General features: G+C 48.3%; 8 protein-coding genes across 8 annotated transcripts; 4 read left to right on the plus strand and 4 right to left on the minus strand.

Moving 5' to 3' along the window:
• The first annotated feature begins 338 nt into the window (after window positions 1-338).
• On the plus strand, window positions 339-2,215 carry V1513DRAFT_448598 (uncharacterized protein). The gene is made up of 7 exons (XM_066898553.1): window positions 339-551; window positions 667-711; window positions 776-886; window positions 951-1,059; window positions 1,108-1,652; window positions 1,706-1,816; window positions 1,870-2,215. The coding sequence occupies exons 1-7, from the start codon at window positions 486-488 to the stop codon at window positions 1,966-1,968; spliced, it is 1,086 nt and encodes a 361-aa protein (XP_066752361.1). The 5' UTR covers window positions 339-485; the 3' UTR covers window positions 1,969-2,215.
• A 175-nt stretch (window positions 2,216-2,390) lies between these two features.
• Window positions 2,391-3,731, plus strand: V1513DRAFT_448604 (B-cell receptor-associated protein 31-like-domain-containing protein). Its single transcript, XM_066898554.1, has 3 exons — window positions 2,391-2,630; window positions 2,937-3,265; window positions 3,320-3,731. The coding sequence occupies exons 1-3, from the start codon at window positions 2,610-2,612 to the stop codon at window positions 3,600-3,602; spliced, it is 633 nt and encodes a 210-aa protein (XP_066752362.1). The 5' UTR covers window positions 2,391-2,609; the 3' UTR covers window positions 3,603-3,731.
• On the minus strand, window positions 3,678-5,844 carry V1513DRAFT_485969 (uncharacterized protein). The gene is made up of 3 exons (XM_066900489.1): window positions 5,708-5,844; window positions 5,345-5,627; window positions 3,678-5,281 (listed from the first exon to the last, which is right to left on the minus strand). The coding sequence occupies exons 1-3, from the start codon at window positions 5,799-5,801 to the stop codon at window positions 3,721-3,723; spliced, it is 1,938 nt and encodes a 645-aa protein (XP_066752363.1). The 5' UTR covers window positions 5,802-5,844; the 3' UTR covers window positions 3,678-3,720.
• A 69-nt stretch (window positions 5,845-5,913) lies between these two features.
• On the plus strand, window positions 5,914-7,713 carry V1513DRAFT_465542 (uncharacterized protein). The gene is made up of 4 exons (XM_066900042.1): window positions 5,914-6,168; window positions 6,240-6,348; window positions 6,415-7,359; window positions 7,416-7,713. Exons 1-4 carry the CDS (start codon window positions 6,062-6,064, stop codon window positions 7,533-7,535), a joined length of 1,281 nt encoding a protein of 426 aa, XP_066752364.1. The 5' UTR covers window positions 5,914-6,061; the 3' UTR covers window positions 7,536-7,713.
• V1513DRAFT_480261 (uncharacterized protein) lies at window positions 7,532-11,428 on the minus strand. Its single transcript, XM_066900326.1, has 5 exons — window positions 10,971-11,428; window positions 10,818-10,909; window positions 10,262-10,757; window positions 10,015-10,210; window positions 7,532-9,966 (listed from the first exon to the last, which is right to left on the minus strand). Exons 1-5 carry the CDS (start codon window positions 11,025-11,027, stop codon window positions 7,889-7,891), a joined length of 2,919 nt encoding a protein of 972 aa, XP_066752365.1. The 5' UTR covers window positions 11,028-11,428; the 3' UTR covers window positions 7,532-7,888.
• Window positions 11,429-11,618: 190 nt separating this feature from the next.
• On the plus strand, window positions 11,619-13,402 carry V1513DRAFT_417538 (MAGE family-domain-containing protein). Its single transcript, XM_066895874.1, has 3 exons — window positions 11,619-11,715; window positions 11,830-12,142; window positions 12,207-13,402. The coding sequence occupies exons 1-3, from the start codon at window positions 11,686-11,688 to the stop codon at window positions 13,094-13,096; spliced, it is 1,233 nt and encodes a 410-aa protein (XP_066752366.1). The 5' UTR covers window positions 11,619-11,685; the 3' UTR covers window positions 13,097-13,402.
• On the minus strand, window positions 13,352-15,339 carry V1513DRAFT_402650 (translation elongation factor EF-1 alpha). The gene is made up of 3 exons (XM_066895536.1): window positions 15,160-15,339; window positions 14,804-14,953; window positions 13,352-14,746 (listed from the first exon to the last, which is right to left on the minus strand). Exons 1-3 carry the CDS (start codon window positions 15,160-15,162, stop codon window positions 13,517-13,519), a joined length of 1,383 nt encoding a protein of 460 aa, XP_066752367.1. The 5' UTR covers window positions 15,163-15,339; the 3' UTR covers window positions 13,352-13,516.
• Window positions 15,340-16,175: 836 nt separating this feature from the next.
• Window positions 16,176-17,612, minus strand: V1513DRAFT_148661 (mannose-6-phosphate receptor binding domain-containing protein). Its single transcript, XM_066894229.1, has 2 exons — window positions 17,245-17,612; window positions 16,176-17,188 (listed from the first exon to the last, which is right to left on the minus strand). The coding sequence occupies exons 1-2, from the start codon at window positions 17,517-17,519 to the stop codon at window positions 16,588-16,590; spliced, it is 876 nt and encodes a 291-aa protein (XP_066752368.1). The 5' UTR covers window positions 17,520-17,612; the 3' UTR covers window positions 16,176-16,587.
• Window positions 17,613-17,786: the final 174 nt, after the last annotated feature.

The following is a 17,786-nucleotide window of genomic DNA, read 5'->3' on the forward strand; positions in this document are numbered from 1 at the left end:
TTAGATAGCTATTTTGAGCTGCTGCCTGCCTGCCTGCCTGCCTCAGTGTCGGCAATAATTAGATGTTGGCCGTACGGGATTAGACGGTTAAAGCACGTGAATAAAATGATCGAAGGAAGGGGCAGGTGTGGATTCCGGAGCAGCAAATTGTCCAGTGAGCCATGTTTCCGATAAGGCGGAGGCGGGCTTGCCTCGGAGAAAATAATTGATTCGGATTAGGTATTCGGGGGAACTTATGGGGTTGTGAACCTTCTAATGTCACTCTAAATTTTTTTGTACAACCTAAAAGGTGCTGGGGTTCGAAGCTTCCGCTTGCCGCATCGCACAAACCTTAAACGCACTTCCGCTCCGCATATGATACAAAAAGTAGCCCCTCCTCCGTCGGCAACGTTCCCATCTCCGGTCATATTTTTTATCTCGCTAACTTCACTGATCACCATCCCCTCTACTTTCACGGTTTTCTGTCCCTCCTCACTAATTTGATCATGTCCTCCATCACTGACGTTCTCTCCCGCAAATCCGGTGTCATCGTAGGCGATGATGTCTTGAACGTATGTCTAAGTTTTTTTTTGGTACCGTAAGGCTGGCTCGGCTTCTCTTGCTTCAGCCCGTTGTTTTGCAATATCGATCCGATTCATTCCAGCTAACTCCAATTGCTCTCTATAGCTCTTCAAGTACGCACAGGAGAAGAAGTTCGCCATCCCTGCCATTGTAAGTACCCTTTTTTTCAATGCTGCTGATGGATTTCGGAATTGTAAAGCAGCTAACAATGTAGAACGTCACCTCTTCTTCCACCGTCGTCGCTGCTCTCGAGGCCGCCCGTGATGCCAAGTCTCCCATCATCCTCCAGATGTCTCAGGGTGGCTCAGCCTACTTCGCTGGCAAGGTATGTACTGCTGCTTTCATCGCAGATCTCGGTCCTTGTACTTTTTGCTGACGCGGAGCCGCAGGGCGTCTCCAACACCGACCAGAAAGCCTCGATTGCCGGTGCCATAGCTGGTGCCCACTATATCCGCGCCGTTGCTCCTTCTTACGGCATCCCCGTCGTTCTCCACACCGGTGCGCAATACACAACTTTACTTAGCTAACAATGACTAACATCTTCAGACCACTGTGCCAAGAAACTCCTCCAATGGATGGATGGCATGATCGACGAGGACGAGAAGTACTTCAAGGAGCACGGTGAGCCCCTCTTCTCCTCCCACATGCTCGACCTTTCCGAGGAGTCCAAGGACGAGAACATCGCCATCGTCAAGAAGTACTTCGAGCGCGTTGCACCCATGAAGCAGTGGCTTGAGATGGAGATCGGTATCACTGGCGGTGAAGAGGACGGTGTCGACAACAGTGGGGTTGACAACTCAGCCCTCTACACCCAGCCCGAGGACATCTACGATGTCTACAGCGCACTGTCATCCGTCGCGCCGTATTTCTCCATTGCGGCTGCTTTCGGCAACGTCCACGGTGTCTACAAACCGGGCAACGTAAAGCTCCAGCCCGCTTTGCTCGGAAAGCACCAAGCTTACACTAAGGAGAAGATCGTCTCCAAGAGCGACACTCCTATTTTCCTTGTCTTCCACGGCGGATCCGGCTCTTCCAAGGAGGAGTTCTTGACTGCAATCAACTTTGGAGTTGTCAAAGTCAACTTGGACACTGTATGAAATTTTGGCCTGTATTTTTTTTTTGCACGCGGGCTCACACAATCTAGGACCTCCAATATGCTTACCTCACTGGTATCCGTGACTACGTCCTCAAGAAGAAGGACTACCTTATGGCCCAGATTGGCAATCCCGATGGTGAAGACAAGCCAAACAAGAAGGTCAGTTCCACTCTAGCGATTTAGCATACGATCTCCTCTAATAATTGCTACAGTACTTTGATCCCCGTGTCTGGGTTCGCGAGGGTGAGAAAACTATGACAGAGCGTGTCAAGATTGCCCTAGACGATTTCCAGGCTGCTGGCTCTGTCTAAATGGAATCTATCTAAAGTCGAGAGAGCCGCCAGAGAGTGCGGTTTCTTTGTTCGTTCAATTGCATGTTTATGCATTTTAATCAACTTTAGTTACTAAGAATGATTTTCAGTGCTTCCTTCGCTTGTTTGGTGCTCATTACGCACGATCACAATATCGTGCCTGTTACTTGACCCAAACGATCCACAAGGTTTACGAATGTCGTATAAAACAGATACATACATCTTTAATACTATACCCTTTGCAGCCATTTAGCGAGCAACTCGTCAGGAGTTACCCTAGCTAGGTGTCGCGGTGAAAACAAATTAATTGATCGCGACAAGGATCTGCTACGGACTTTGCTCCCGCACGATGACGTCTTGCTTCTGCTTGACGTCGGATGATCGTCGAACCCCGTAACATAATGTTTAAGTGGTTGCTGGACTTAGGGTGTAAATCTACAACTGTTCGCACCACTTCAGGCGTAAACACGGGACGCAGAATTCGACGTGTCGCGAGCCGCGTAATGCGAAAGCTGTCCACAACTTACCAAACTGAATCTGGCTACGTCTTATATAAGGCCTCTCTCTGTTTCTTACCTCATAGTCCATTGATCCAGACATAAGAGTCGTTTAGAATTGCCAAATAAAAAGATTTGCCAACAATGACGCTTTATTATACTTTGGTAAGGTGCTTCTATTTTATGTGTTATAAACACTGCTAACATCGCGTGTGTCCTTTTTTGCGGGATGTAATGCGGGACGGAGGTGATCTTTGGCGTTTTGGTGTATGACAATGATACCGATATTGAATTATTGAATTTGGAAAACACGTTCTTCGGTGACTTCAACTGGCTGTTAGTGGCTTGTTATTGATGATTCTATCGTCAACTAGCACCCTGACTTCCTACCATCAAGACAGTCATACACCGGCGCGGATAGAGATTACCTCCGGACTGCAATCCGCAAAAATGTTCACACTGAATATTCAGGTCTTCGTCCTCCTAATGGTCGAAATGGTCGCTTTTTTCTTCCTAGTGACGCCGCTACCATTCAACCTGCGCAGACGCCTCTTCCATTTCATATCCACGTCCGACATCATCGCGCGGACACAGTACACTCTCAAGATCGTATTCGTGTTTATTTTGATTTTGTTTATCGATTCCGTCAATCGAGTGTACCGTGTCCAGCAGGACGTTATCGCTAGTAACGCGTCAGGGACCGTGATCACGACTGGTACAGACCGGACAGAGATCCAAGCGCGCAAGTTTTATTCGCAGCGAAATATGTATCTCTGCGGCTTCACTCTCTTCTTATCGGTGTACGTTTGCCAAGGTCGATTTTTGTAGGACATTAGGGCTAATTAGACAAACAGAATTCTCAACCGAACATATGTCCTCGTCGTGGAATTGCTTGCTGTTGAAGACAAGTTGGCGGCAATGAAGGCCAGTGCCGCGTCGACTGCCGCTGACTCATCGGTCATATCGTCAAAGAACGAGGAAATCGCGGCATTGAAAGCAGCTCTGAAGAACAAAGATACTGACCTTGAGACGCTAAGAATCCAGTGCGAAGGCTTATCAGCTGAGTATCATAAGCTCGGTGATCAGCTTAATGCCAAGGAGACGCTCGAAGGTGATAACTCAAAAAAGGATCTGTAAGGGGTTGGTTGTGCAGATGTCTGACGACGATGGATACGATATACGAGCTATTTTAAGGCAAGCAGGAAATGCCGCATGATCCCTAGGCAATATATTTCTTGTATAATATATAATAACACTATCCCTCTGTCTCGTACGCGTTGCTCTTGTGCTTCGGCTTGAAATCAAAACTTTCATGCACAGGGCCCAAAAACATTTCACTGATCTTGATCCAATCTCTGTAATCACTACTACCCAATAATGTCTCCAACTCATTCCGGCCCTTCCACATAGGCGGTCGATCCTGGATCTTGGGCGGCAACACCTCCAAGATTCCAACCGGAACATACCGGCACGAAAAGGATAAAAACTCACACAAAAATCGGCGACAGTTGTTAATCCCGTATTCGTCTGTCCCCCAATGCTCCAGTCCAAAGTGCGCAAATTTTCTAATCATCTCTAGCCGCTCGGTCGCTGACTTGTCGAGGTATTGTCTCGCGTCGATTTCCTCAAATATCCACGGCTTGATGAGCGCACCTCGAGCAATCATCACACTATCGACGTTGTAATTCTCGACCGCATCCCACCAGTCGCGCCAGGAATAGCAATCTCCATTCCCTATAAACCAGACCTTTCGCCGCTCTCGCTGCTCTTTGCATTTCTCGTCGCGGGCCTCGTACATTGTCTTGACAATCTGTGCCGTCTCGCTGATATAATCCCAGTCAGCCACCCGCGTATATCGTTGCTGTCGAGACCGGCCGTGTAATGTAATCGCAGCTACATCGCCCTCGTTAACGAGCCTCGCGACAAGCTTTTTCGCGTTAGGATGACTATCCCGCGTGCCCATCCGGATTTTTACAGTCACAGGAACTTCCCCACTAACATAATTCATTCCCTTCAATATCCGGATTAACTTCGACCCCGAATCCAGCAACGCCGAACCAGCACCCGATCGGTATATCAGATCAATCGGACAGCCGCAGTTCAGGTTGACATCCTGAATACCAGAGATTCCAGTCTCGCACGCGCTCGTAAGAACTTCGGTCGCTTTGACCGCCTGCCAAGGTTTTGAAGCCGCAATCTGCACGCCGAAACCGGGAATCTCGGACGTGTGTGAGCGAGGGAGGGCCCATTCGCTTTTGGAGCCTTGCATAATTGGAAGGGCGAGCGCCATTTCGGAGTACGTCACGTCGGCACCAAACCACCTGCACAGTCGCCGAAACGGCAGATTTCCGACCGTAGTCAATGGAGAGAGGATTTTGGCACGGTGAAGATTAAGCGACTTCTTTTCGGATGGGAAAAATGGTGGTTCGACATAAGTTGCTGCCAAGTCCGCCTTTTCCTCCTTCTCCTCTTTTGTCGCGGTTTCGGTCGTCTTGTGTCCGTCGTTTCCAATCATGTCATGCTCTTTCAATGAATCCAGATAAGGTAAAATCAAATCACTCTTTGGCACTGGAAATTTCTTCTTTTGCAGAATATTCTGCGTATCGCGGTCAATTCTGTTAATCTCGCGTCCAGCATTGGCCTTCTTCTCCTCGTCAACAAGCAACTTGCCGGCTACAGCAAGATAGTGTGAATGCAGCCATCGACATTTGACTCCGGAGGGACAATATCCAATCGCGTCAAACACGGGACAGGTACCATCTAAGTCAGCCGGCTTCGACGAAATATACTTTTCCACGTCATGTTCGAATTTGCAGCTACCCAACGTTAATCAAAGCCATCGATGGAATTATAAACCGTTGGTTAACGGGAGTACATACTCCTTACCAAATTTGCAAATACCTTCCCCATCCTTCAGCGACTCACAAAATTTCACCACTTCTCGCGCCTTCGCAAACCGACGATTCTTATTCTGTCCGCGCTCCTTCTTCCGTTTCGTACCGCCTGCTTCTGCGTCGTCGTCGTCCGGCTGGGCCAAGATAGTTGCCTTGTCGGGCTTAGGGAGTAGGAATTCTGGTTTGATCCGCGCGATGCCCTTGTCGCGCGCGTCAACTGTAGGGGATTCAGTGCCGCTCAGTTTGAGTTTCTTGTTAGCTGAAGCGTCTATATTCAGTTAGAGACAGACTTCAGTGAGTATTGAAAGGGTATTTTGGCGTCATTCGGTCATAATAAGTAGTACACACCATTAGACGAGCTCTCCACCGGTGCAGGCGAAATTTCTCTCTTAGCAACCACATTGTTTGTCGCCATTGACTGCGACACTGTCGTGCCCTCCATTCTTGTTCTCTCAGATTTTGTGGGTTGGTTGCCTCACTGGAGATCACAGCCGTCCAAAGAGATGAGCTTTGAATATTTTTCGAGTCGTGAATTCAGGCGAAGCCGGGTAATACTTTAAACTTTACTCGCTGACGCGAACTCCCAAGCAGAGATGGTTGGACTTTTGTCTTCTGCGTAGATGACGGAGATGGAACTCATATAGTCCGACTACATCGTGGGATCACGACCGCGCATCAATTGGATTCTCTACACAGTCAAATATGTCAGACCCACACATACGACTATCAAGTCCGGCGCCACCGTACCGGCGCGCGCTCTCGCCTGGTCGCGAAGAGGTACTACAAGGGCCACTTGAACTTAACACGAGGTATGCCTACGCGCGAGATTCAATGTGACTGATGAAGTCAGATTAATCGTTCGTTTTGCTAATTGGTTAAGAGTGGCTCCTATTCAACCGGAGAAAGTACCTGTCACGCCACTGGCTGAAGCTCCGTTAAATCTCGAGGAGTACATTGAGCCTCATATTTTCAAGCAAATCCCATCTCTAGTAGGTCCAACTATTTCTGACATGCGCTTTTGAGAGATAATATGTGGGATGATACTGACAGACTAGTACCCTAATACCTCAGAAATAGCGTACGCAGACTTACAAAATTTCACAACACACTCCCTCCTCGCACGTCCGACTCTCTACTCAATCGCACATCTAGCACAACGTCTCTTAACACAATCCACCCCTACAGATTACCAACGCATCCTCCACCTGTGGATTCTACGCCTTGCATCCCTTTCCCTCCTCAGTCTTCCTTTAATAGCCGAAGCCGAAGCGCAAGCACTTTCAGACTTCAATACATCCGATGTCTTCCGCTCAAAAACAGGTCACTCCGTAATCCCATGGACACTCCGCGTGCTCCTCGTCAAGATCCAGACACAAGCACACAGCCAACTCGGCATCGCGAAATATTACTCCCTCGCGCGTGAAGCCAGGATTGAGTCCTGGAAAGCCGCCAATCGCAGCGCAAACGACGGGCCTGATCCGTCAGCGCTTCCAACCCAGAGGTGGGAAACAAGGCTGTTGAAATGCGGGCTGTATATCGCCGCAATGTTGTCCCATATCAAGGATTTCTCTGCCGCTTTCGAGCACGTTTCAGCGATGCTTGATTCATGTCCGGCAGATGACGAGCACGCAGCCGAGAAAATCAAGATCATGCAGGTCATGGCGCTTCTCTGCGCAGAGGCAGGTGACCGGAAACGCGCGGATGAGTGGTTCGACAGGTTGCCCAACTACGCCGCGGATCCGATTCCCGAGACTCCGACCGTCTTGCTGGAGCAGGCTGTTGCATCTCTGTCGCTTGCAGAGCGGCCAGGCGAGGACAAGCTCGAACGAGATACGCTGTTCACGCCGGCTGGAGCTCCGCTGTCAACCGTGGTGACAGGCGAGACTACGTACTTTGACTCCGATAAGGGTGGTGAGTCGAATGCGGCTGCGGTTGCGGCTGATAATTTTGGGAAATGCAATGTTGCCATTGCGTATTTGTACGACGGTCGCGCGGACATGGTATGTCTGTCCTGAATTGGATTCTGTCGTCCACGAAACTAATTTGGTACAAACAGGCGCGGCTATTGTTTAAGGAGCTTATTGCCACTGGCTTTCGATTTACCGATTTGATCTTCAGTTTTTGCGTATTAGATGAATTAAAGCATGAGATTCACCAAATACCTGAATTCTTGTGATCGTTCCTCGCCGTATTCATTGTCTTGGTTTGTAATGTACGATACCTAATGGACAGGTTGGTAGCTTTGGTCTCAAGTCTAGATATATTGGTTCGATTCGTTCCAGACACAACTAAGCCCAGTATCACCGAAACTATATCTAATATAGCCACATAGTCAAAAATATTTATCGTCACGTATATAATCTTAAATTGCCCAAGGAAAAGTTGACATTACCAAACAGAACTAGTCAAATTCAAATAAAATTGCGAGTTGTATATAACGAACGATAGGAAATTGTAGTAAGCACCTGTGTTATAACGAATAATACGCATATTTTGTGCAGTCAACAAAAGCTATAGTTGGGTAGTCAACTATAGCATGTGACAAAAGTTACTCGGAGCGAGACCTAGCTGTGGACGGCTTCGGGGTCCAAATACCTCAGCTTCCCACCACCCGTCTTCCTGAATATGCAAAATCAACAAAATATCGCCCTTCCGGAAGCTGACCTCCTCAGGGATCGCTGCTCTGTAATCGTACATGGCTCGTGCATAGCCAATTACTTCCCGCCCGTCCCTTGAGTAGGCAGGCAGCTCCGTAGGTTGTGGTCGCATCTCCATTGCAGACTTGCTCTTCAGCCGGTTATACATCTCTGGATATTGTGACCCAAGTCCACGTTGATATTGTTGTTGTCTAGGGGGACCCTGCTGTATAGGACTACTATCATACCCGCCACGATTTCTTGACGCACTTCTCGGAGGCTGTTGCTGCCCTTCAGGGACATATCCGTATGCTGATCGCGGTCGGCCCATCATGGATGAATACGGAGGCGCACGCCTTTGCGGAGATGGCGACATATCCTGGCCGAAATACACGTCTCCACCACTGGATGGTGGGCGATATTCGGGCTGCTGGTGACGACTAGGCGGTCTGCTTCCAGGCGAAGCGGAACCATGACTGCCTAGATATGGATACTGACGGTGCTGCATAGATTGACTGGAGGGTGATATGGAGGGTGATACGGTTCTCGTATGTGAATCCTGACGGCTAACAGGACGTCCCTGTGTCGCACGCGAAGGGCTTCCAAGTGTTGGACGTGATTGTGCCGGTGAAGCTCCTCCCTGGAACATCTCCTGAGTTCTAGCCGCATACTCATTGGCGGTCTGCCGCATTTCGGCGGCCGTAATTGCTTGAGGAGGAGCGACCAAGGACGAAGACTTCGGAACACCAAAGTTTGGCTGCGGCATTGGTGTATTGTGGGAAGGTGGTGGAACCTCGTTGTGACGTACACCTGGTGAAGTAGATGGACTAGAAGGTGCCGAATATGACGGCACTCGTCGTCCGCCATTAGATCTGTTTGCTGGCTTGATTCCAATTCCGTAATACTTCTGACCGGACTTTCCATCAGGAGATTTGAGATCAGCAAGGGCAGCGGCGATTGGGTCAATGGCGTCGTTATCAGCCTTGGACGGGTATGCAGAAGCTCGAGAGGTCTTCGGCTGGATCTGTGAAGACGTTACATCAAAGTGATTCCCACCAACACTCAAAACCACGTTCGCGCGTGGATCAATCGGTTCAGCGCCTTCAAAATCTGCACTTGGTGGTCGTTCATATAAGGATTTGTTACTCATCGATGGTGTCTTTGACACCAGGTAGCCCAGAGTACTCGGTTTACTGAGCGACGCCGGCGCCTTTGCAGGCGAAGAAGAACGACTGTCGAGTTGCTGCGACAATTTCTCCCTGTTACCATGTGGGGAAGTATACGATTTTGCCGGCTCATCGTCTACCCAAGCTGTTTGAATATCGTTCCTAGACCTGCGTCTAAATGGCGAAGTCCAACCACTTCTCTTCTCGGTCTCTTTCGTCGGTGTCCTATTCTCAATCTTCTTCAGCGGCGTCTCAGCATCGTCATCTGAATTAGATGAAATTGTCGTCGGGTTGGAGTAAACAGATTCACCAGACATACTAACTGGGCGATGAATTGGCGAATGCACGGGTGAACTTTGAGCACTCGAGAGACCCTCATCAGGAAACGGAAGCACAACGCTTTGCAGAGGCTTTCTGTTCGTCATCAACTTGGAGTTCGTGTCAGCTGAAGTCGAGGTCAAGCCTCTCGCACTCCGCGGCGATTCAGATTCATTTGCTGGAGTGCTCCTGGAATTCTGACGTGTGGTCTCGACAGCCTTGCTGCGATCAGAGCGATGATTGTCAGCCACCGAAAGCGACGTCAACATAGCATCAAGCTGAGTAGTCTGAGCCTGAGAGCTGGATACTGAAATTTCATCGTCTATGCCTCCATTAGTTTGCTCTGTACTGACTTGCGCCGTGCGAGGTTGTGGAGAGCTTGTCCTAAACTGCGGATTCATCACGCGCGGGAACTGTGCAAGGCTGTAGTCATTATGATCAGGCCGGTAAGATGTTCCGTCCATGAAATTGATGTACTTTGGTGGATCTTATGATGTTAGTTTCGCTTAAATTATCAACCTTTATGGTATCTTACCAGGAATCTCCTGACCAGTTCCTCTCTCCTTCACAAAAGTGCAGATATCTTTCTCAATCTCGCAGTTTTCTAGCGACAGACGAATATTCTCGCAATACTCGTCATCGGAGACACACACAGTAGACATTATATTTGTATATGCCCATAGATTCGACTTGAGAAAGTCGATTCTCTCCTCTTCCAAATCTTGGAATTTCTATGCAAATGGTTAGCCAAAGCGGATAAGGTACCACTAGAATAGACATACGTCGCAGCCAGCTTTCCACTCACGATTCCACTTTTCCGTAGTTTCGGCAAGATTTCTCACCGACGCCTGATAATCGCGTCTTGAAGCCGTGACCGCAATCTGGGCCTTCTCAAGCTTCACGTTGTTTTTCTCCAACTCTCGTCCCATAACCATATTCTGCTGCGCAATGTATCCATTGACCTTGTTACAGTCGTTTTCATATCGATCACGGTTCTTCTGCACAGTAGCCTGTTGTCCAATTTTGGCTTTTGAAAGCTTATCAAGCGTGGTTTGCACGATCTTGCGTCGTTCGCGCATACCTGCTGCAAATGCAATCAATGGGTCCTCGAGCTCGGCTTTTATTTGCGTGGCGGTGTTGGCGTGCGCCTTGCCCATCTGCTCAGTTTCACCGCGGACAGTGTCGAGCGATGTGCGAAGGGTGCCTAATTCGTTGGTGCCGAGCGCTTTACGGGACAGAGCTAAGAGACGGCGGGAATATTCCTCCTCAATCATGATTCTACACATATTAGTCAATCATTCCATAACTGCTTCGCGTTTTCAAAAAAAAAATACTAACCGCTCTTTGTAAAACAATTTGATTTCCTCGCATGTTTGCTTTGTTTCCCGCATACGTTGAAACATCACCGTGACGCCGTTCTCCTCCATTCCCTGGCAATTATCAATATTCTTCTATTCAACTTCGTCGACCTTGATATCCGCTTTCACTTACCCAAAAGTTATTGGAGAATGAGAGTGGAACTGACGGTGGTGCGTCTGAAGTCGGCATTGTTGATCACCGCTCCCTGTGAACAATAAGTATTCGGTGAAATTACTGAAGGTTGCAAAGGTATTTTGCGGCTTGTATAAGTCAAGTAATCCACTCTTGTGTACTGAACACTAGCGTATTAAGTATATGATGATAATGACGATGATGATGATGATGATGATGATGATGATGATGTTGTTGTTGTTGTTGTTGCTGTAGGCGATAGCTACAAGTATATTCCGGGAAACGGATAATCCCCCTAACTGCTCTCCGGCTGCCAAAAAAGAAGTCCAGCCCAGATCCACACAGTGGCCACTCAGAGGTTACGCACCGAAGTTAAAGTACCGGTCAGCCAACGTTACAGAAGACTACCGCACCGAGTTGCGATGGGACGAAGGTACTCGATACGAGGGCCGTCGAGCGCCATTGCCAAGGGCGTGCGAGCAGGCCATTTTGTTTACTGAACCCTTTTAGTCGTTCGGAAAATGTAAACAAAACCTTAAATAACTCGTCGTCACGACAACCTGTAAACCTTACTATATATTGGGTTAGGGCTGATTTCGGCGCGACGCGACTAGGGCCGCGGTCCAGTACCCTATTGCAGTCGCGACAACTTACTCATAGCAAACCGAGCCACTTGTCATAATTGAAAGGCAAGGCTTAATTCATATCCGACGACATGCCTGGGCGAAGACGATCCCGGAGAGAGGTACGTAACTTCTAGTTGAATGTCATGTAGGAGCTGCGTAGCGCTTTGCGATACAATCAAAATCAAAAAACCAAAGTTTAGATATACAATAGTTATTAATAACGAATTCTTTAGACATCTGATGACGACAACGATGATGAGTACGCCTATGACTCGGACGTGGCACCATCAAGCGTCCGACGGCGTCGCAACAAGCAGCAAGATGCGACTTCTGCGCGGTCTGCGCGTGCAGCTCGCCGTTTGGAAGCAACGGAGGCAGATGTTTCGATAGTAGACCGACCTGATGATGAAACCACGCGAACTGACGGTAGCACGCCACGTGAAGTTGGCGACGAGATAGCGCGTATGGCGAAACGGCTCGTTAGGTTGGCGCTCGCGGGTGAGCAAGTGCGCAGTCCGTTGCGAAGGACGACAGTTAACGAAAAGAGTATGTATTTTTTTAAGTTGTCGATGATGAATAATTATGAAATTACGCCTCTAACAATGTCCAGTCCTCGAGGCAAGTCACCGTCGCGACTTCGCACAAGTTTTCAAGGTATCGCAAGATCTTCTTACGTCCATTCTTGGCATGAAACTCGTTGAATTACCCAACCGTACTGTTCCTGTTCGTGGCACCAAGAAACGCGGCCGCCTCGCTAAACCTCCACCTTCGAGCTCAACGAAGTCGTATATTCTGACCTCCAATCTTCCGGAGCCATTTCGAAAGCTCGATGTATTAAAGCCGAAGAATGAGGGTGATGCAGTGTATAATGGTATCGTGACTACCGTATGCAGCATCATTCTACTTTCGGGGGGACAAATTACGAGTGCCGCGTTGATGAAGCATTTGCGAACGCTCGGTATCGACAAGGATACTCCACTCGGCGGACAGTCTACTGAAGATGTTTTGAAATTGATGCTGAAACACTTATATATTGAACGCGAGAAAGAGGAAGATACCATGGGTATTGATACCGGTGACTCAGTGTGGACGTACTCGATCGGCCCACGTGCGAAGGTGGAATTGACTGAGGACGCAGTTGTTGACTTCGCGGTCAGCGTCTACGGAAATCATGCGAATGATAACTTGAGGGAGCTTTTGACGAAGGCATTGACGGAGGCAAAGGATGCTTTAGAAGATCAGACGCACCGGGGCGACATCACTGGCGAGCTTCAGGCTACATTGCCATTCCTTAGCGCGAAGAAGAAATCCAGCAAGCCGCGAAGCAAGACGGCGAGAATGGCGGCGTTGGAGCATGATGATAATAGCGGTGATGAAGAGCATGCCAGTGATGAAAACGAGGAGGAAGACGAGGAGGAGAGTTCCTCTGGGGAAGAGGGATCAGTATCAGACTCCGAGGTCAGTGAAGACGAAGAAGATGACGAGCTCGAGGCAATTTGACTTTCCGTCATGTAATAGAGCTGGCGAATATGGGTAGATGTTTGTCATTTGTATACAAATTTGTCTAGCGATAATAAGTGACACTGCGTTCATTCGCGTTTGCCTTTATGGCTGCATCCTGCGAGGGAACTACAACCGCAATGTGAGTAGATGGACCAAACTCACTTCGAGTGTTACGATATCATTTGTACGATATTGACAAGGAGTTTCAAAAGTGCATCGATGGGCTACTTGACGAGAATTAAATAGAACACATATAGTATATCCCTGTATATATTGATATCCCTATAAAGGAAAACATACACAACCAATGTAAGTGAACTTGTTAAATTAAATTGAAAAAGAAAAGTGCAAAACACCCTTTCGTATCATAAACATATACCCGATCCTACACGACAAACAAGAGCACGAAAAACCTTTTTACTTCTTGGAAGCCTTGAGGGCAGCCTTGGTGACCTTGCCAGCACCAGCCTTGTCAGACTTCACAACGGACTTGATGACACCAACAGCGACGGTCTGTCTCATATCACGGACGGCGAAACGGCCCAGAGGAGGGTAGTCAGTGAAAGCCTCAACACACATAGGCTTGGACGGAACAAGCTTAACGATGGCGGCGTCACCGGACTTGAGGAACTTGGGGTTGTCCTCCATCTTCTTACCGGAACGACGATCGATCTTCTCAACCAGGGTGTCGAACTTGCAAGCAATGTGGGCAGTGTGGCAGTCGAGGACTGGGGCGTATCCAGCACCGATCTGACCAGGGTGGTTGAGGACGATAACCTGGGCGTTGAAGGACTCAGCAGCCTTGGGCGGATCGTTCTTGGAGTCACCGCAGACGTTACCACGACGGATTTCCTTAACTGAGACGTTCTTCACGTTGAAACCGACGTTATCACCGGGAAGACCCTCAGCAAGCTGCTCGTGGTGCATCTCAACGGACTTGACTTCAGTGGTGACACCAGCGGGGGCGAAAGTGACAACCATACCGGCCTTGATGGCACCAGTCTCAACACGGCCGACAGGCACAGTTCCAATACCACCGATCTTGTAAACATCCTGAAGGGGAAGACGGAGAGGCTTGTCGACAGGGCGCTGAGGAGGCTCAATGGCATCAATGGCCTCAAGGAGGGTCTTGCCCTTGACGGCACCAGCCTTGCTCTCCTTCTGCCAGCCCTTGTACCACGGGCAGTTATCGGAAGGCTCAATCATGTTGTCACCGTTCCAGCCAGAGATAGGGACGAAAGGAACAGTCTTGGGGTTGAAACCGACCTTCTTGATGAAGTTGGAGGTCTCCTTGACAATTTCCTCGTAACGAGCCTCGGACCACTTGGTGGTGTCCATCTTGTTGATGGCAACAATAAGCTGCTTGACACCAAGGGTGTAGGCGAGAAGAGCGTGCTCACGAGTCTGACCATCCTTGGAGATACCAGCCTCGAACTCACCAGTGCCTGCAGCAATGATAAGGACAGCACAGTCAGCCTGAGAGGTACCAGTGATCATGTTCTTGATGAAATCACGATGGCCAGGGGCATCAATGACAGTAACGTAGTATCTAGGAGTCTCGAACTTCCAGAGAGCGATATCGATGGTGATACCACGCTCACGCTCAGCCTTCAACTTGTCCAAAACCCAGGCGTACTTGAAGGAACCCTGTAGCTACGTTAGTGGCTGCAACTAATCACCGTTACCTACTCAATCGGAACATACCTTGCCGAGTTCAGCAGCTTCCTTCTCGAACTTCTCGATGGTACGCTTGTCAATACCACCGCACTTGTAGATCAAGTGACCCGTAGTGGTAGACTTGCCGGAATCGACGTGGCCGATAACGACGACGTTAACATGAGTCTTCTCTTTTCCCTGTAGTAGGTTGTTAGCAAGATCGATTCGGCAAATATAAATTGTTATATGATTTTTCGGCTTAAAACAGGTAATATCAATTGATAACAGATTACAACCAAGCGCACAATAATGAAGGCACGTTATCACTGATAAGAGCGCTTCGTATTGTCCCTACTGATCGGCACCAGAATCCGATCCAGCCGAAATTCAAAAAAGAAACATACCATTTTGAAAGATTACGGAGGATGTATAAAAGATAAGTGGATGGATGTAATTAAAATTAAGATACTCAGATGGAAATGCTATGATTTCGGGTGTGAGTAGACAAAGAAAAAAAAAGAGGAAAAGGAATGGAAATTGTGGCGGGTGGAGCAGAGCTTTATAGAAAGATACGGCCTGACGCCGTTGCTGGGCTCGCGGCTAAAAAAAAAAAAATTTTTTTTACTCTGCACTCTCAGAGCGCGTCCCGCGCTTATGTTTGCGCACTTATGCCAGCCTTTGCACCAAACTAATTCGTTGCCAGACAAGGGAAGTCATAAACATCGCACGAATTTGGCTGACGTCAATGTTTATTCGTCTGCATTTACTTCGTCTTTGTCTTTCCAGGCCCTCAGTGGACTACTAATTGCAGATCTACTGTCCCATGTTCAGCTTGTCCACCACCAGCTAGATCTATTCTACATTGCAGACCATTTGACCAAGACTCGTCTTTAACGGATTCAACTTTTTCAAATTTGCCGTCGTAGACCGTGGCGGTGGCGATAAAGTGTCGATACAGCCGCCCATAGTTTCCATGTGCGGTCTCCTCTAACTCCTGTTCGCACTCCATGTGCTTCACGAGCTAACACGTTCCGCACTTGCACAGCCACAAATTTTGTTTGTGACTGTTTATTTGACGGGTTAGGGTATAATAGGTAGGGTTTAGCTGGCCACGATAAAGCCCTGGCCGAATAAGGAAAGTTAATAGATGAGGCTTGACCATTGCCATCTTCGAAGGTTTCGGCTCCACCTGAATGTTTTGACCAAACGCCAGAACTCTATCGATCTCAGGGTCGGCTCAGTTCGTCGTCTAATGATACAAACTATCATGAGGCTTCCCCTTGCCCAAGGTTAAACTATTTCTCGTCGTCTTGTGCTAGCCATTAGTGATGTTAAAGATTGAAACACAATTAAATATATTGTATCCAATTATCCTTGATGGGCCGATATCTCGCCGGTGATCGAGGACGGCGAACTTTGATGGTGATAGGTCTATCATCCTCAAGCGATGTAGTATCCTGCTCCTGATGCAGCTCCCCAGGTGTGGTTACCATAGGTGTCACTAGCAAACCACCTTGATAGTACACTTAATAATGCTGTATAATGGACCGATATCACCTTAATATCACTAGTCTGCGGTATAGCGTCGTCGACGCCGTAGCTGCTGGTATACGAGTATGAAAACGTCACAAAAGGTGACTGAAAACATGACCTCCTCCCTTTATTATCGCGTCGGCACTAGCAACAGATATACGCCTAATATAAAAGTAACTAAACCAATTTCCCAACCGTTTCCCAATTCGATGCTACAGATAACCAAACACATAGAAATCTATTTTTTAACAATGCTAGTGCAACAACTGCTTGTCGCTCTTTCCTCTCCTAGTCGAGACTCAGCCGTTATACGAATATCCCTTCTCCATTGTTCCTCCATTCATTTTGTCGTGGAATCCTATCAACTTTCTAACCCATCCGAATCCACCATTAATGAACGCGTGCAAATATGGTACGCGCCGTCGCGAGACCGCAAGCACGTAGACCATAATCATAACCGCGAATATCAACGCAAACATGCCGAACGGACCCAGCGTATCCGCGCCACCTCCATTCGAACCAGCTTTAGCGCACGCATGCGTTGTTCGGGCCTCAAAAAAGTATGCGCACTCGTGCAATTGTCCCACAAAGTTCAGTGCGATATTTGATAGCAGCTCGCGGTCGCATGCTAGGGTGATGATGGATGATTTGCGTAGATTGGGGTATGACGGGCATGGTGACCCGTTCATGTATTCCAGGACTAATCGTCGACCGCGGAAAAAAGGCTGGGAAGAGACCTGCCCGATCGAGAAATGTTCGCCAGAGTCGGTGGTGTAGTATGCCGAAACGTTCACAGCGTCAGCAACACCGGAGAACTTGCCTCCAGCTGCAAGCACGGGTGCGCATATGTTCATTGTGAAATTGTGACCGTAGTCGTGGCCTCGGACGTGAAAGTCTGATCTACAACCTCTGTTAGTTATTCATATGCTGCACTTCTCTGTCAAATATGAACTTACTCATCGATCTCCTTAACTCTCGTCAAACCACGAAGATCAAAGAAATTTCCTGTATGCGGAGCAATCGCTGTACACGCCTGTAAATCATCTGTCGTTGTCTCAGCATGCTTACTGGGGGAATGCTGTTTGCTCTTCGTAACTGGCACGGTAGCACGCTCACGCTTACGAGATTGGAGATCCGCTGCGACACCAGCTGCGGACGTTGGCTGTGTGAATATCGTGACTACGTATATTATGGCGCATATGCCGAGAAGTCGAATTTGTAAAACGTGCATTGGGAATTGTATGTTGCAATTTTCAATGATGCGTTGTGAAAACTAGATATTGAGATACGCGTTCGACAATATTTGTGGCTCGACGCGCATTTGTATAGAGCGCAGTAACAATCAATGAATGAACGGATCAATCTGCCAGAGCGAGCTCTCCTTTCCGTGTAGAGCAGTATTGTCGGATACGGTGAAATGCGGGACCGCTTGGCTGCTACCGACAACGCAAGTAAGACTTCAATGCGGCCTGATATTGACAAACGAACGATGAACCGG

This window comes from Lipomyces chichibuensis (assembly GCF_038497645.1).
Source record: "Lipomyces chichibuensis strain CBS 12929 unplaced genomic scaffold V1513scaffold_27, whole genome shotgun sequence".
Classification (NCBI taxonomy): Eukaryota; Fungi; Ascomycota; class Lipomycetes; order Lipomycetales; family Lipomycetaceae; genus Lipomyces; species Lipomyces chichibuensis.

What these genes read in the sequence shown, in the direction of transcription:
- V1513DRAFT_448598 (XM_066898553.1), top strand. Translation starts at nt 486, where the DNA reads ATGTCCTCCATCACTGACGTTCTCTCCCGCAAATCCGGTGTCATCGTA. An exon ending in AGTTCGCCATCCCTGCCATT is followed by an intron (nt 712 to 775) that starts GTAAGTACCCTT and finishes CTAACAATGTAG; the next exon opens with AACGTCACCTCTTCTTCCAC. An exon ending in AAGACAAGCCAAACAAGAAG is followed by an intron (nt 1,817 to 1,869) that starts GTCAGTTCCACT and finishes TAATTGCTACAG; the next exon opens with TACTTTGATCCCCGTGTCTG.
- V1513DRAFT_448604 (XM_066898554.1), top strand. Translation starts at nt 2,610, where the DNA reads ATGACGCTTTATTATACTTTG. An exon ending in TGACGCTTTATTATACTTTG is followed by an intron (nt 2,631 to 2,936) that starts GTAAGGTGCTTC and finishes CTGAATATTCAG; the next exon opens with GTCTTCGTCCTCCTAATGGT. An exon ending in TTCACTCTCTTCTTATCGGT is followed by an intron (nt 3,266 to 3,319) that starts GTACGTTTGCCA and finishes TTAGACAAACAG; the next exon opens with AATTCTCAACCGAACATATG.
- V1513DRAFT_485969 (XM_066900489.1), bottom strand. Translation starts at nt 5,801, where the DNA reads ATGGAGGGCACGACAGTGTCGCAGTCAATGGCGACAAACAATGTGGTT. An exon ending in GGTGGAGAGCTCGTCTAATG is followed by an intron (nt 5,628 to 5,707) that starts GTGTGTACTACT and finishes AACTGAATATAG; the next exon opens with ACGCTTCAGCTAACAAGAAA. An exon ending in ATTTGCAAATTTGGTAAGGA is followed by an intron (nt 5,282 to 5,344) that starts GTATGTACTCCC and finishes AACGTTGGGTAG; the next exon opens with CTGCAAATTCGAACATGACG.
- V1513DRAFT_465542 (XM_066900042.1), top strand. Translation starts at nt 6,062, where the DNA reads ATGTCAGACCCACACATACGACTATCAAGTCCGGCGCCACCGTACCGG. An exon ending in TCAAGCAAATCCCATCTCTA is followed by an intron (nt 6,349 to 6,414) that starts GTAGGTCCAACT and finishes CTGACAGACTAG; the next exon opens with TACCCTAATACCTCAGAAAT. An exon ending in ACGACGGTCGCGCGGACATG is followed by an intron (nt 7,360 to 7,415) that starts GTATGTCTGTCC and finishes TGGTACAAACAG; the next exon opens with GCGCGGCTATTGTTTAAGGA.
- V1513DRAFT_480261 (XM_066900326.1), bottom strand. Translation starts at nt 11,027, where the DNA reads ATGCCGACTTCAGACGCACCACCGTCAGTTCCACTCTCATTCTCCAAT. An exon ending in AGTGGAAAGCTGGCTGCGAC is followed by an intron (nt 10,211 to 10,261) that starts GTATGTCTATTC and finishes CCATTTGCATAG; the next exon opens with AAATTCCAAGATTTGGAAGA. An exon ending in AACTGGTCAGGAGATTCCTG is followed by an intron (nt 9,967 to 10,014) that starts GTAAGATACCAT and finishes TAACATCATAAG; the next exon opens with ATCCACCAAAGTACATCAAT.
- V1513DRAFT_417538 (XM_066895874.1), top strand. Translation starts at nt 11,686, where the DNA reads ATGCCTGGGCGAAGACGATCCCGGAGAGAG. An exon ending in GAAGACGATCCCGGAGAGAG is followed by an intron (nt 11,716 to 11,829) that starts GTACGTAACTTC and finishes CGAATTCTTTAG; the next exon opens with ACATCTGATGACGACAACGA. An exon ending in GACGACAGTTAACGAAAAGA is followed by an intron (nt 12,143 to 12,206) that starts GTATGTATTTTT and finishes AACAATGTCCAG; the next exon opens with TCCTCGAGGCAAGTCACCGT.
- V1513DRAFT_402650 (XM_066895536.1), bottom strand. An exon ending in AAGCTGCTGAACTCGGCAAG is followed by an intron (nt 14,747 to 14,803) that starts GTATGTTCCGAT and finishes ACGTAGCTACAG; the next exon opens with GGTTCCTTCAAGTACGCCTG.
- V1513DRAFT_148661 (XM_066894229.1), bottom strand. Translation starts at nt 17,519, where the DNA reads ATGCACGTTTTACAAATTCGACTTCTCGGCATATGCGCCATAATATAC. An exon ending in AGAGTTAAGGAGATCGATGA is followed by an intron (nt 17,189 to 17,244) that starts GTAAGTTCATAT and finishes CAGAGGTTGTAG; the next exon opens with ATCAGACTTTCACGTCCGAG.